A 16,323-nucleotide genomic window follows, 5' to 3' on the forward strand; every position below is an offset into this window, starting at 1 on the left:
TTATAAATGAAAGACATGGATTGAATTATGGATGTAGTAATTAAGAAATAATGAAATAGTTTAAATACATGATGGGTGAAGTCAACAAATTCAGAAGAAGGTTAGTCGTGATAAGAACTTTATTTTGCATTAGGGTCTGAACTCTGAAGCACTTTGGCTTGAATATAAAGCAAGGGGTAAATGAAAGGAACAAAAAATTATATGAAGGATTATTCATCTTCTCAATCTTCGACAAAACAAAAGAAACTTTCCATCCTTTCTTGTGTTGAAATAATAGTTATTCTTAGTTCCCTTGTGGACCAATTTGAATTATTTTTTGGTTTGCATGTAAATGAAAACAGTCCATAAACTACTTAAATGTTCAGCTTGATCTCTTTGGTGGAAAGGTACCCATCATCCTTCTGAATAGTTATGATACATGAAAATCTGGAAATATTCCTATTTTGAGTTTTTTTTTTTGGTAAGCATTCTTATTTTGAGTTTTCAAGATCCTTTTTAACGTGCTGCTCTCACAAATGTATTGCAGCCTTCTTTATGGAGCAGAAGACCCTTCTATTGCAGGGATGGTGTTGGACAGTGCCTTCTCAAACTTATTTGATCTGATGATGGAACTAGTGGATGTTTACAAAATCCGGCTTCCTAAATTCACAGTACCTCTCTCTCTCTCTCTCTCTGCTTTTTTGTTTGTATATGTTTATGTATCTGTCCACCCCGGATTCCATGAGCTTAATGAAGATACGGTAAAACTTTACAGCCATGATCAGGTTTTGTTCTTTTTGTTTTTTGTTTGGGCATTGTGCATACCCTTAAGTTGTATACAGTTCCTATTCTACAGAAAATTGCATATGTTTTTCCCCCCTCTTTGGGATTGATTGAAATTTATTTAATCTTCTTTCTCCCTCTCTATCTCTCTCTTAAGAATTATGCTACTCTTCTGTTATTGAATGCAGATTGGGGCACTATATCTATTTTATCGTTGAGCAAGAAGGGCTAGTGCTCAGATGATGTCATGTGTTTAGTCTGTTCTTAGTTAACATGATATATCAGTGCTTGCTTTTTTTGGGGGCGCATGGTCCTAGTTTTCTGATGATTCCTTGACCTATGTAGCTCCTTCATCCTGGCTTTCCTTCTATCTGCTTTTCAGAAAACATACTGTCCTACAATGTCTGAAAAGAGCGTTCCCGGTGCACGAGGATCCCGCATGTGCGAGGTCCTGGGGGGCAAGAATTACACAGCCTTACCCCGAGAATGTCAAGAGGCTGTTTTGACCACTTGACCACCAAGTCGCAATATTCGTACTTTACCATTGGACCAAGCGTGCCCCTTTCTGTCCTACAATGACTGTCCTTTTGAAAATGCCCAAAGTATGAAAATGGGTAGATAAAGCCATTTAAAACTCTCTCATTGGTCAAGATTGCCCTCCCATTACTTAATTAAACTCTTTTCAAATTGGGCAATAAATAAGTGTTGTAATCAATGCAAATAGATAAATTAGTAAATGAAGAAGAAAAAAAAAACACTCTTTGCTTAATTTGAGACATAGGCAAAGAATATGGGACAGCCAAAAATGGAAAGGAGACTGTCTTTGCCGGGTAAAGGGAGTATTTGAGGATATTAGGAATGTGAAACTTGGACAGAAACTGAATGATCAGCGCTATCCTGATCAACCCAATCTCAAGCTAAATATACTTGATACTGACCCAGCTGATTTGTTTTGGGTTGCTTGGATTTCTGGTCTGAGTTTCCAACTTGATCTTTTGTCAACCAGGTCTTGGATCTGTTGCAATCATCCAGCCTGGTAATTGACCTTGGAAATGTTTCCAATTATCTTTTTCTTGTTTTTTTTCCCCCCTCTTTGATGAGTGGAGAAATTTTATTGGAAAATAAAAGGAAAAACATTCATAAAATGGGATAGAATAGGGTTGGAGGTTGAGGTAACCTCCATGGTTCAAGATCTCGCTTTGAGATCTCGTTTTTTTAGTCTACCGAGACGAGATCACAGGCGAGGTGTAAAAACGACGAGATCACCCCTCTCTCTACTTTTTGAAGAAAAAACACTAAGGAGTAAGAATTTTTGTGCTTTTGCTTGAGGATCTCTATTCCTACACTTACTGAAGCTTAAAGAGTAGAACATTATCTCATCCACATTTGGAGTTACTTTTCTTCTCAAGAACCATTTTAGATTAAAAAAAAAATATATATATATATATATATCTTCTCAAACCCATTTTTTCACGGAAACATCATCAATACTTGTTGGTCTTTTATTTATTTTTATTTTTTTTAATATGTGACGCATATCACTGATCTATGGATTCATGGAGGGGAAATAATTTTTTTTGTTTTTATATTTTATTTTTCTGTTTAAATAAATGATGCATACTGACGTTATGTTGTTATGCAGCTCATCTTATGTCATTTCAAATTTTCTATGCATGTTAAATTGTTAGTGTGACTCATTATTCATCAATGTTAATTGTTAATCAATTAAGTAATTATCTATGATGCCTTTTGAATTCTTATGGTTATGGTGTGTCATGTGTTGATTGTGGAACAGAGCATACTAGCCTAGGGTCCGAAGAGTCGAAGACTACTTACATAGGATACGAAGTCAAAGTACTATTTTAAGTTTGATTTTTAAAAAACTGATGTTTCCATTGTGTTTAGAAGTCCTAAAATAGGGTAAAATACCTAGTGTCAGTGCCTACAAGGACCATATGGCCACCAAGACAACAGCAAAAAAATACATGATCTCGGTGAGATCTTGCCAGATCTCTCTTTTTTAGATTAGCGAGATGGGGGGGCGAGAGCGAGATCTTAAACCTTGGTAACCTCCCACCAGCATTTCTTCATAACAGAGCAAAGTATAGGGTTCCTTTGAATATTGCATCTAATGCATGAAGCATTTTTCTAATTAATAAATCAAATTTATTTTTACTGTTGTTTGAGCTAGGTGTTCCTGAAGGAAAACAGAAGCAATTAGGGCTTGGGGGTTATCTCACTGTTCCTCCCAAGTGAGAAGCCTTCACATGGAAATAGGTTGTTTCCTTCTGGTTTTGTTTCTGTTTATGCATTACCTCCTTACCTCCTGAATTTACCCATAGACCTTTTTATAAAACTGCTTTGTAGATAACTATTAAAGCCTCGTCTTTGGAATATTATACCTTTTTGTTATGGAAAGATGAGTACTTCAATGACCTTGGCTTATTGCTAAACAATTCTAAGGAGATGTTATTTATTTGATTCAAGTGCCTTTCTTAAACTAAAGTAATTATGGCATAATACTTGTTTGCACTTGATAAAAATGAACTTTTTCTACGTGTTCTCTCTGCAATCTGTGAATGGTTGTCTGAAGACACCCTTATTCATTATCTTATTTAACTCATACAATGTAACTTATTGGAGGATTTTATTAGTCAGTATTTGGGAGAGTAAGTCTCGAGATTTTTTAAACTCTTGAACAAGTCAGCGATACTTATATTTGTCCTCTTGAGCATGTCTGCGATACTCATATTTGTTCTATCAGGTTAAAATGGCTGTCCAGTACATGCGACGTGTCATTCAGAAGAAAGCCAAGTTTGATATTATGGACCTTAATTGTATACAGGTTGGTGGATGTTTGACATTGTTGAGATTGTTTTGTTACCTTTTCAGATCAACCACTATGGTGCTGAGTGTTTTCCAGTATATAATCAATTTGATAGATAGTTCCCATTTGATTCTTTCATGCAATATTGCTCACAAAAGCCCCTATGTTTAGACTGTAGATCTGTGGCACTTTGCTGACATTCATTTCCAATTTGACCATTTGAAGTTTCACACAATAAGATGTAATATATTTGATTATTTGTTCTAATTTTTTGTTGTTTTGTGATGCCTGCAGGTTGCCCCCAAAACTTACATAGCTGCTTTATTTGGACATGCAATGGGGGATGTTTTCATTCAACCACACCACTCAGATCTCATCTTCAAGTCTTATGCGGTATTGACCGATCCTGAAGGGGGCATTCTTAACTCTCTTTTTTTCTGAACAAGAAGTTTGCAATTTAAGTATGGGTTGCACCATTTAGTTTATCCTCTATATGAAGAATGTGCCTATAATTTGATTTTTGCAGGGAGATAAAAATATTATTAAATTTGATGGTGACCACAACTCTCCGCGACCACAATTTTATTATGATTCGGTGTCCATTTTCTTCTACAATGTTCTCCATCCACCTCAAGTATCTTCTTCAATTTCAAGTAACTTCGAGAAGTATTACAATTTGGGGGACCTGAAGGTTGATTCTGGTATGGATGAGGTGATTTTCTTCAACATCATTGTTGGATCTTGAAAAACTCAATTATCGTTTGCACCTGATACATTGTAGCATGGCAGAAAGCAGCCATAATCTATGCTCTCTATCCTTCTCAAGATGCTCATTCATTATGTACACCAAATTACTTACTTTCCAAATTAGGGTGCTGGGGTTAGAGTGAGATAAGGAAAATGGCAATGTAAAAACACTTACCTAATTAAGCTTTTCTAAACATATTGGAAGATTGTAAGAAAACACACAAAAATGGTAGTATGGTTTCTTACTTCAAGTTGGTCGCGTACACCGTCGTATCCTGTTGTTTACTTCTTCAAATATAATCTATCTATTCTAGACATAAATTAGTATTAGAACACAGGTTCTATGAAAACAACTGAATTATGCATTAGAAATGAAGAAAAACAATTTAATATTACACGATTTCAAAGTGTTACAAGTATAAGTGTGCTAGTGTTAGAAGTTGCCAAGTGCAAGTGTACAAACACCGCTATGGAACCGTTCTTCCAACTCTATGTAAGTATCAGATCGAGTCTTAGAAGGCTCGAAATAATGTAGATCTCAAGTACCATAGGAACAAGGCCCCAAAACCAGTCCAGATTCGCTGTGGTATTCAGTGGGAAACATCCGGTCAGTTGTGGCCTGATTCTTGATTGGTTTGAGGGAGCACACCATAATGTACTCTAGGACAGCTTGCGTGGATGAAGAAATTGTGGAAGAGCCCAAACACTGTTCAAGTCACTCTTCACGTAATACCCAAGAAAATTTCCTTATTTGGAAGATTCTTTGTCTTTAATCAAGTCTTGGACAGCAAGACATCAAAAGGAATTGATTTGAGAAGTTCTAAAAGAGTGAAGACTTTGCTGGATTCTGTTTCATTTTTCTTGACTTCCCTTTTCAAGTTTGATACTTTTTGTACAAGGAAGATCTTCTAGAGACTAAGACAAGAATTTTTCTACTTTCTTGGGAGGCAAGTCACTCATGCTTATATATTGTACATGACCCTTAAAGGTCCGACATGATTTGAAGTTATGAAAGAAAGTTTACTTTGTGTATCCCCATTGTCCTGAGAAAGGCTGTGAGCCTGTGACTGAGAGAGTCAAAATATGGTGAGAGGCCGTGGGTGAGAGACCTGGGACTGAGTTGGTCTCCCATCGCCCTTCCCTATCCCTTTCTTCTCTATTTTCTGTTTTATTTTTCTTCATGTTTAAGATCCTGCCTGTGGGAGCACATTATAATGGACCCAAGGACAGCTTACGTGGATGAAGAAATTGTGGAAGATCAAGCCAAAACAATGTTCATGTGAACAATGTCACAGCCAGGAAAATTGCCTTAGTGACTTTCCCTTCTTTAATTTATTTCCTTTTCGAGTTTGATACTTGGTGTATGAGGAAGATTTTCTAGAGACTTTCTTTTATTAGTTTTTTGGTTTTTTTTTTTTTTTTTTTTTTTTTTTTTTTTTTTTTTAATGTTACTTGTCCAAAGACAAGAAGATAGTTTCCTTTTCAGTTTTTGTTTCTATTTTTCTACTTTATGTGGAGGCAAGTCACTCATGCGGTCATGCCTATATATTGTACATAATCCTTAAAGGTCCAACATGATTTAAAGTTATGAAAGAAAGTTTGCTTTGTGCATCCCCATTGTCCAGAGAGAGGCCGTGGGTGAAAGATCCTGGACCCATCTCCTTCTCAATTTCTGTTTTATTTTTCTGATTTATTCCTTGAATTTGAAATATATTGATCGTATTTATAATCCTGCCTGGGGTTTGGTCATTCGTGATCCAACCCTATATTATGAAAACTTTGGGGCAAATTTGTATACCTCTAAGTTTTAATCTTACACAAATCGACATTGTAGAGGTGTTGTGGACCTTGTGGTAGTCCACAACATTTTGTTCCACTGTTGGTGATTTGGCCGGTTGAAACCCTGCATTCCTACTGAGTCGTTTGTCAAAACTAAAATATTTCGTGAAATGTCGGTGGTTTCGACCGAGATTTCGAGCTATGGTCTTGAGAGGAATTTTCTTTTGTAGTAAAGGTCACTTAAATCTAGACCCCCTCAGTTTTCTGACAACTTCATATACCTCTGCTTCTTAGGTCTCAGATAATTCCTTTGTGCTGTTAAGATTGGGCAAACAAGAACTGATGGGTAATTTGACCAAAATACCCATTACTTATGTTTACCATATGCTTTTAGATGATGAAAATTCCAGCATTTACAATTGAAACTAAAATTTCCATTTGTTTTACCACTTTCTTTGTCATTGATGCCAATTTGGATGGAGGCAATATTTCTGACGTCCTCTTGAAGCCCCCATGGTTTTCTTTTATTTGTACCTAAAGGGGATTTTTATCCTTGAAAATGTGTACAAGCTCAGGTCAATTGGTCCAAGCTTTTCTAGAGCTTTTTTTTTTTTTTTTTTAAATCTTTATAAACCACCCCAACCCCCCCCCCCAAAAAAAAAAAAAAAAAAGTTTAAACAAATATGTACTGGTTTTAACTTCAGTTAAGTGAGAGCCACCAAACTACAGGGACATCTCTGCAATGTGTCAGAAAACCATGAAGAAGGCAAGAGAATCTAGAAAGCTGATGCAAGGTAACTGAAGCCATCGAAAACCTGAGGAGCTCTAGATGTTGTTTATACTTTTTGTATGATTTTCCAGCCAAGTTATGAAATGCATCCTGTCCAATAACTTCTCAGGGCAGAGGGGCACAGGGTCAACTGACAGGGTTGGCCCAGAATGAATTAGGCTCCAAAACCTTGAAGACTTGTATTTATACTTTAAATGAAAACAGATAAAGTTAACGTGGTGGCTCAGCAATTAGGCATGTGATTGGTTGATATTTTATAAGTTGTAGAAGCAGATAATTCAAGCAGTCCTTGGAACATGAGAAGATGAATAGGGAGGGGAGAGAGAGAGAGGGAGGTGATTGTTAGGGAGAATCCCATAGATCACGATAGGATACAATGAATTCCTATTGTGGTCAATGGCTGATATTTATAACAATAGAAGCAGATTCTTAGTAGGAATCCTACCAAGAATACAACTAATTACAAGGAAAGAGATATAAATAAACTAAACATTGAACAACTCACTTAGACATACTGTTAACTCTAAGTACCTAACTTATACCACAACAGGAACACTCCCCCTGTTGTGGTTGACACCTAACCCACACATGACTACAGGGTTAGACACCAGTGGTGGTACATATCTCAACATAAGTGTCTGATTCTTCCGATAGTGCATTTGATATTTTAATTGTTTGTACACAATAGAACATAATGTAAAATCCCCAAGCGGTTAGCTAAGTCAGCAGGGACCAAAAACTCTCAATTAAGAGGTCATGAGTTCAACTCTCCTTGGGGCATTAGAAAAACATAATCTAAGTAGATTCCACGTCCTAGTTGCTTATTGGTCCATCCATCTGCATGATGGTTCTGGTTGGTTGGGTCAATGTCCTGTTTGACTATGTGAACAAACTTCAGAAACAAATGGGTCACAGGGTTAACCCATGGTCTTTGCGGCTGGTTGGACCATCCAGGATTGGCTGGTCTCGACACTTTTTCAACCCATTTTTACTGAGGTCCTATTTCTCATTTTCAGCGCCTGCTATGTGAAATAATTACGGGTCTACCTAAAGCTGGTACTGATTCTGCAAGCACATCATCTGCTCCACCTTGCTTTTCAACTACAAAATCCATAGGCGAATTTCTATCTGAACTCCCACCAGTTCCAGATGTCTTGGTAAGTTTATTCTGCTATCATTTATTTTTACAGTGCTGCCTGTGTTACTAAGAACTTATTTCCCCTCTTTTGATCCTCCCCTTTATTAATGAAAGCAGGATTCCCTTCTGGATGAAGATAATAAATCTAATGATTTGGATAAGGCAGAAGATGATGAGCAGCTACATTTGCAGGTGATTATTTGGCCCCTCTCTCACATGATCTCCCCATCTTAGATATTTAAGTAAATGTTTTTTATATTTGTTATTTCATTTACTTAAGATATTATTCATAAATAAACAAATACCCCCTATTTGAATCCAATAAAAATAGTTTAAAAATCAAATTCGAAAAGGATAAAAAGTCAACTCCCTAGTCCAAGAACAAAAACTGGATTTTGGTTATAGGGGCGATTTTCAACTTTTAAATGCTGGAGTTTTTCTCAATTATGAAAATTTTATAAATTCTATCATGTTAAAATATTGCTAAAAACCAAAAGTCCGGTAAAATAATTTTTTGTTTTGATATCCATAAAATTATTTTCATTTAGGTGATTTTAACAGCATTCGCGCATTAAAAAATAAGTTTGACCGGAGCATAACTTTGTCATTACAACTTAGATTTAAGTAATCTTAGACTTGTTAGAAACCTGGTTTTATATTATAAATGATACAAAAAATCTCATGTAAAAATAATATCATTTGACCAGTCAAACTTGTTATAGAACCAGAGCATTTCTCTAAATTTTGATTTTTTATAACTTAATAAGACTTAATGTTATTTTTTTATGATTTAATATGGCTAAATGTTGATTTTTAATGACTTGATGTTGCTTAATCTTGATTTTTTATGATACAAGGTATATATAGCTTACTGAATAATGTTAGAAAATAGGAAAAATAAAAAATAACAATTGGTCGCCTTGTTCGCCTCAAGGCGTGCGCCTTCTCGCCTAAGCGCTTAGACAACCCCCTCCACCGCCTTGGTTCGCCTTGTCGCCGTGACAACTGTGGTGCCAGTTCCTCATTTTCTGTCCCCCCTCCAAAAAAGAAAAAAAAAAGTGTATTACAATGTCATTGAAGTTGAGCTTTATGGCAATATGAATTTTAGATCCGTGTCTTGTGTAAAGAGAGGTCCAACTGCCCCATAAAATTGTGTGGGTTTAAAGTTCAATAGTTAGGCAGAACGAACCCCCCTCACCCAAATAAATAAATAATAAACCCGAATCTGATGCCCTTTTCTGGACATACCTTCTCACGCAACATAGTGCAGCAATAGTGATTAGTGATTTTCGTATAGACTTTCATCAATTGATGCAAGTGTAGGTATAGGTTACATTACAGTTTTTGTGCTGCAGTGTTATCTGCAGTCTGTACTTCCTGCAAGTCCTTCATGGCTCTTCTACTCGTTGAGGAGACCTGGCTTTGTGTCAGGATGATGTTGATTGCTAAGTATGGTAGTCCTTGTCTTGGATTACTCCTGGCATGGGCAATGACCCCAAGTTATCCTCTTGATTATATTGATTCCTGACTGTATTTGATATAAAGGCCAACCAATTTTGTGTAGTTTGGCTGCTTGTCTAAAATTGTATTTGTGCTAAAATTTCTGCCTTGCTGATTTCTCAGGATGAGACGAATGGGCAGAATGAGGAATGCTGCTCATATTCAAGCTCAAATCGAGAGAGTTGGGGAAGATGCTCTTCTCTAGGAGGCAGTGAAGAAGGTTCTCCCGTGGATTGTACAAGCACTAGCAACAAACATCAGGTTTCATTCCTTCCCCATTCGAGAGATCTTTTGAGCTGCGCTTGAGTCTGATTCATTATGTCAAGAAGTGTTATGGATCAGGATGGGGAAACGGAATGAAGTATCATTCTCTAGCTCTGATTTGTATATTCAAGGTTGGATTTGGTTAAACCATTCAATGTGTCATATCCTAGGTTCAGGTCAGGGACAGAAGGAAGCTAGCTCTGACCTGCGTTATGTAGTTACCTAGTTAGATTGCTGGGAACCATTCGATATGTCCCTCCTAGGAAATCTAGACCATCCAAATAATTGTTGCAAGGCATTGAATTGGTTAGAATGGTTTATATATACAATCTCATGGTGTTCTATGATGACAGGAGTGTGGATATCTCATCTTTAATCTGTACAGCTATAAATATGTTCAATTTTCTCAATGGTACTTTCTTCAAGTACAGTTTGCTTTTGCTTATTCTATAAATGTCCCGTTATTTGCAGATGACCTTGAAGGCACTTGCAACACCTTTACGAAGAATACAGCGCAAGTCGTCCGATTCTGCGAAGGAGAAGAAGAAAGCTCCGGTTGGTCCAAAGAAGCCAAAGCGTGAGAAGTTGGAGAAGTTAGAGGCCTTAAGCCAGCGAATACGCCTTTGCATTCTGAAACGGGTGAACCATCGAAGACATCGTTCTTCATGACCAACTCCCATGCCATATAATGTGGTTTTTAACTGTAATTCTTTCTCATTTTTCTTCTGTTTATGTTTCGTATCTCCTGGTCTCCATGTACGTATGTGTACGGTGTACCCCTTTCTGTTTTATCTTCTTGTAGGAAACAAAAGATTGTTTTATATTTTTTGAGGAATTTGAGGGTCCCGTACCCTCACCGTTGTTGTAACTTAGTGTTGTATTGGATAAACGGACTTTGATTCTTAATTTATTCATTTTCAGCGGCTCCATTCCAGTGGAACCTCAAACAGAGTTTTCGTTGGATTTCAATATCGGTATTGCCTCTGGGCGACATCCCTGTGGTTGCATTTGAACAGCAAGCACTAGATTTTGAAGGGATTTGGCTCACTGGGGATCTTTTTACACACTTGGTTTGAAAGTCGCAAAGATCTCTTCATCGTTCTCGGCTCAAATGACCTTCGCTCTCGGTGGAAAGAGGTATCCAAGGACATTGCCATTCGAGATCTCTGAGAGTTGCACTGAGAAAGAATGCTCACCAGAGTGGAGACCAGCGGATTGCCAAAGGAAAGAATGTTTAGAAACCCGTGGAACCAAGGGAGGATGGGGGAGCAGAAGAACACACCGAGAGGTTGCTGGAGATTATTTTGGAATTGCAGAGAGAAATTCGCAAGGGAATTCTATCAGATTTTTTCTGTTCTATTCTTCCTTCCCTTGTGAGGCTGCACCAAGTTTGAACCATGGGAGGAGGGGAGCAGAAGAACACCAACCGAGAGGTCACTGGAGAAGAACGATAGAATGGCAAAAAGAGAGAGGCCGGAGAATCACAGAGTAATAAAATCACGAGCAGAAATCTGTGAGGTTTGTTGGTCGATTCTCCTCCCTTCACCTTGTGAGGTTGTTTCCCTAAATCTATTCACTTGCAATGCATGTGGAAAAGCCCCTCCTCTTTTGAAGTTCATCATTGTCGATTTCAAATAACCCACATGTCGCCACTACAGCCCATGCTACAGATCTTGTAGCATGAGAGCCCAATCCTACTAGTTACCAGGAGTAATGATGACCAAGGGAGGAAATAACAATCAGTGCATTTGGATTGGATGGTGGTGTCAGTTTTTCTGGAAGAATATTATCTACCTTTACTATACGGTGACATATAGAGACTTCTACTATACGATAACATATAGAGGGAGTAATGATGATCTTAGATACGTTGTGGAAAGAGTTGTCTTAATTTTGCAAATAAAAAATGATTATCAGGCATTTACTTACCTATCAATAGTTATCATATATGTAGATATGTAATCTCTTATAAAAAAAAAATCAAATTCAAATTTTTTCAATTAAGAATTAAAAATAATTTAAAATTGACTTTTTTTTTTGTCATGGTAAATCACTAAACCATAGGATTGTTCTTATTGGAGGAAAAAGTTTTATATTAAAAAAATAAAATGAAATTACAAAATGATGATGACATTATGAAAAAGAAAAACCGCTTACCAGACTAGGGAATCAATATATCATTGTTTGGGAAACCTCAAACGTGAGGAAACTTCCTACAATCTTCTTGTAAGTTGTGTTCATAGTGCTATCATTAGTGCTATCATTAGGAATTCTTTTTTTATTATCCAAACTCTAGCCGTGGAGACCTTGTTGATTCCATGTAAGACAATGTCAAATTCATTCTGTAATTCTATATATCTCGTGTCCAAAAAACTGCCAAAAAGAAGAAATTTCCTACAATCTAAAGTAATAATCCAGCCTTATCTCAACTCAACTAGATGAGGTTTGTGAAAAGGCAAAATAATAATAGTGAATAGAGAATCATTTATTATATTTAATATTTTGTTTTTGTTATTTTTTATTGGTAAATAGTTTTTTGTTATCATGGAGTCAAATCAAAATTAGTCAGCAGCCATTTGCCCACTTCCCCCACGGGTAGAAATCGTTTGAAATTCTCATCTCGTACAATTCCATACAATTCCACCCTAAACGGTTGACACATGTAAATATTCCATATCTACGGTTTAGATTAATCAACCATAATACAATGTTAATCAATCATAATACAATCTGAATCGTAGATATGGAATATTTACACGTGTCAACCATTTAGGGTGGAATTGTATGGAATTGTACAAGATGAGAATTTCAGACAATTTCTACCCCTTCCCCCACGGGTTGAAATCGTCTGTAATTCCGATCTCATACAATTCCGTGCAATACCACCTTCAGGCGGTGACACGTGTATTGATACCAATACAATGGTCCAGATCTGGTACAACTAATAAAACATTAAATCAGTGAAGAGGCATTTAAATCAGATCTGGACCATTGTATTAATATCAATACACGTGTCACCGCCTGAAGGTGGTATTGCACGGAATTGTACGAGATCGGAATTGCAGACGATTTTTTTCCCTTCCCTCACGTCCCACTGCCATTTCAGAATAGCAAACAAACGATGTAAATGCCAATGTAGATGAAGATGAAGAAGATGAACTCGAGACTTTACAGGAAGAGAGGAAAACCACCTGTTCGGCTCTCTCATTTCTAGTTAGTATCTATTTCTCTCGCTTCTTCCTTGTTGGTGTCTTCTCATTTCCATTATTATATGGAGATTTAATTCGAGGAAGCTGAAACCGAAGTACGTTCTTAACTCATGCTCTGGTAGAACACTTTCCCTTCCTTTTCATCTGCGTACTTTACCCCTTTTTTTTTATGGGTTTCTCTTTTCTTTGGCTATAATTCGATGCTTGCAATAAACCATTAGATGATTCTCTCTTCTCACGTATCTTTGTTATTCCTGTTTGTCTTTTGTCATTTTTTCCCCCTTTATTTTTTCCCCTGATAACTGTCTTCTATGATGTTTCTTCTAGCTGACTTGTGAATATTTCATAAGTGAAGGCTGGAAAAATCCAGGAGAGTCTCTCTCTCCGTGTGTTAAACTATCGGTTTCAGTGAAATTAAACGGCTGATAAATACTAGATGCATCAGGACGTGTAAAGACTTTAATCCAACTCCGCCAAAAGTTTGGCAAATTTGGCTATTTTATGCATTTTTTTTTATTTTTTTAACTATTTATTCCCCTTCTGATCGTTCTCAATTGGTCTCAAATAAATCTGTGCCAAAGAAGAGATCTGGTGTATTCCGTCCTAACTTCTGCGGATTTTGGAGTTTAGTTTTTTTGGGTACTTCCTAATGGGAGCTGTCTCTTGGATACATCCAATCTCAAAGTTATTTTCGTGCTGGAAACTCCAAGATACTTAGTGTTTGGCATATCTGGGTGGAATAACAGCGAACTTACTGCATTTTTCAACTTCATTTAATCCCTAACTTGTTACCATTTTACATTGACATTGTTTAAGTCAGGCAACTGGAGATAGATAAACTGTTTTAAATAATAGCTTGAAACGAGAAGTTTAGGCTTATATTTTATGGCTTTAACAGATAATTTGTAACGACTACACACCGTAGGAGAGATTTTCTAATGAACAAATGAGCTTAAACACTTGCTAACTACAACCACAGCAATTCAACAACATAAGAATGATGGCGGAACTGAGTCGTGCAACAGTCACTCTTCATGAGATTGTAGGCGCCCCTATGGTCTAATAATGGGTCCTTGTGAATTGATCTTGTAGGACTGTGTAGGCAACCCAAGAGGGGGGGTGAATTGGGTAATGCAGAATCTTACCCAAATAAAAATCCCTTGCATTATCTAGCAATTTTCTTTCTCAAAACTTCAATCAAATGTTAGTTAAACAAAACACACTAAAAGAGATTGAAGGGAATAGGAAAAGAGAGAGTGCACACACAAGATTTATAGTGGTTCGGCACAACCTCAATACTATCCTACGTCCACTCCCTAAGCCCTCACTGACTTGGAATTGCACTGACACAATCTCCTTTCAGGGTAAGAGAAACAGTTGCACACAGATCTCCCCGAGATTAAAAATCTCTCCTTAAGGTAGGAGAAACACCTCCCAAATTGGGGGCCTCAATACCCTTCACCACCGCAATCACTTAAACTGATACACAATGGCCCAATGGCCAAATCACAAGTCACCTCTTTACAGGTGGAAATGTAAGATTAAGCTCAGTACTAATCACTTTGTTTAATAGCTCATGCTCAATGGCTGAAGTGATTTGCAAGTTCGAGCTCTTTCTTCTCAACCTTTTTGCCCTTTAGCTCATATAGATTTGCAAGTTTTAGCACATAGGAAATTGGAATGTTCACGCTTTAGCCCAACATAGTATTTTGTGTCCTTTTTTTTTTTTTTTTTTAACCAGTGGACCTCTCCACTAACCGATCGACCAAATCATCGACCGCCAGTGCTGTCTGCAGGTTAATCACCAAAATAAGCTTGTTTTATTAGGAATAAGCCTAGGGTTGGGTTTCATACATGTTGAGCCTTTGATCCCATGTCATTTGAGTATAATAGATCACTTTTATGGCTCTAAAAGAGGGGCTCTAGGATTAAATACAAGATTACTAGTTTGTTTCCTTTTTCATTAATTTCATTTTTACTTGGGTTTGATTTGAGTTATATTTGTTTTCTTAGGAGTCAAGTTATTAATTGAGTCAAGTCATTAATAGTTAATTTTCTTTTTCAACTAGTTTCTAATTTCAGTTTTTAGAAACAATTGTATTAGGAGTATATTTAGTTTCCTTTTTGAGGAACCTTCTATCTTGTAATTCCCTCCTCCCATCAACATTATAAACAAAGAGGAGGAGGCTCCTAAAAGAATGATGATTTTGATGAACAAATTAATGGCTGCTGCTATTGTCTTCTCCATGGAGATTTGTCTTGTGATCAAGGCTGATGGAATTGTTGTTTGATTCAATTGACTTTGCGGCGTGAAGTCCAAGAGGTCTCTTCAAGTTTTCTTATTCTTCAAACTATCTTCTTCTTCTTTCCACCTCTCTAAGATCTACTGCTGCTGCAACTTTGGGCTGCTCTGATCAGCCTTTCTCGAGATATTTAAAATCTCTGTTTTTTTTTTTACTGTAGTGATTTACAGAACAGAGACCAGAACTGATAGGGTAATTCTGTCCCTTTCTGTTCCTGTGAATGGTATTCTGGTTATGCTCTGTTAAGGACTTATTTCTGTGCCTGAGTTGGTCCTATTTCCTGGTTTATAATCTGAATTAATAGAGGACAGCTTTGGGGTTCGAAATCTGATTACTGAGAATTATTTCTTCATTATTTCTGGTCTGTGGAATTATTGTCCTATATTGGGTGCTATTGGTTGTTCTTCTGATAAAAAAATCCTGCAGTTGAAGGCTTGGTTAGTCTACCTATCCTAGTCTACATTACATCAGAGGTGTAGGTTCTCTCTATGTTGTTAGCTCATTTTCTGGTCAAAGTCTCCATTAAGATGGGATAACCATCAATAATTTGATGTACTTGGTTATAATGATGATTTACTGAATCATAGGGTGGCATTGTTGGGGAGGTTAGTGGCTTATCCTTATGGCGGCCTTACCATTTACAGTGAACAATCCCTTTCTGGAAAGTAAACAGGTATGGTAGGCAAGGATTAAAGTATCGGTATCGATCATCGTATCGGTCGATCAAAATTAAGATACATATCGGAGGGTATCGTATCGTATCGGAGATACACTAAGATACGCTAAAGATACACACATAAATGGATAGGAAACATTTTTTTAAATACTTTTGCATAAAGAATTTGTTAAAAAAAGCTATTGATAACATGTATTATGCATAAACACTAAATTGAGGGTATCGTACTAAGAATTCAAGGTCTGTAGTTGTCCCATAAATGTAAAATCCTTGTTCCCAACTTTGATTTCCACTTTAGTTAGAGAAAAATATGACTGACAGCAACTTT

The 16,323-nt window shown here is 36.8% G+C and overlaps 1 protein-coding gene across 1 annotated transcript; it reads left to right on the forward strand.

Annotated features, from left to right (window-relative positions):
* Positions 1-500: 500 nt before the first annotated feature.
* On the forward strand, positions 501-10,754 carry LOC122069022. The gene is made up of 8 exons (XM_042632952.1): positions 501-650; positions 3,527-3,607; positions 3,884-3,982; positions 4,116-4,301; positions 7,922-8,062; positions 8,161-8,235; positions 9,667-9,804; positions 10,279-10,754. Exons 1-8 carry the CDS (start codon positions 516-518, stop codon positions 10,474-10,476), a joined length of 1,053 nt encoding a protein of 350 aa, XP_042488886.1. The 5' UTR covers positions 501-515; the 3' UTR covers positions 10,477-10,754.
* The last annotated feature ends 5,569 nt before the right edge of the window (positions 10,755-16,323 follow it).

This window comes from Macadamia integrifolia, unplaced genomic scaffold (assembly GCF_013358625.1).
Source record: "Macadamia integrifolia cultivar HAES 741 unplaced genomic scaffold, SCU_Mint_v3 scaffold520, whole genome shotgun sequence".
Classification (NCBI taxonomy): Eukaryota; Viridiplantae; Streptophyta; class Magnoliopsida; order Proteales; family Proteaceae; genus Macadamia; species Macadamia integrifolia.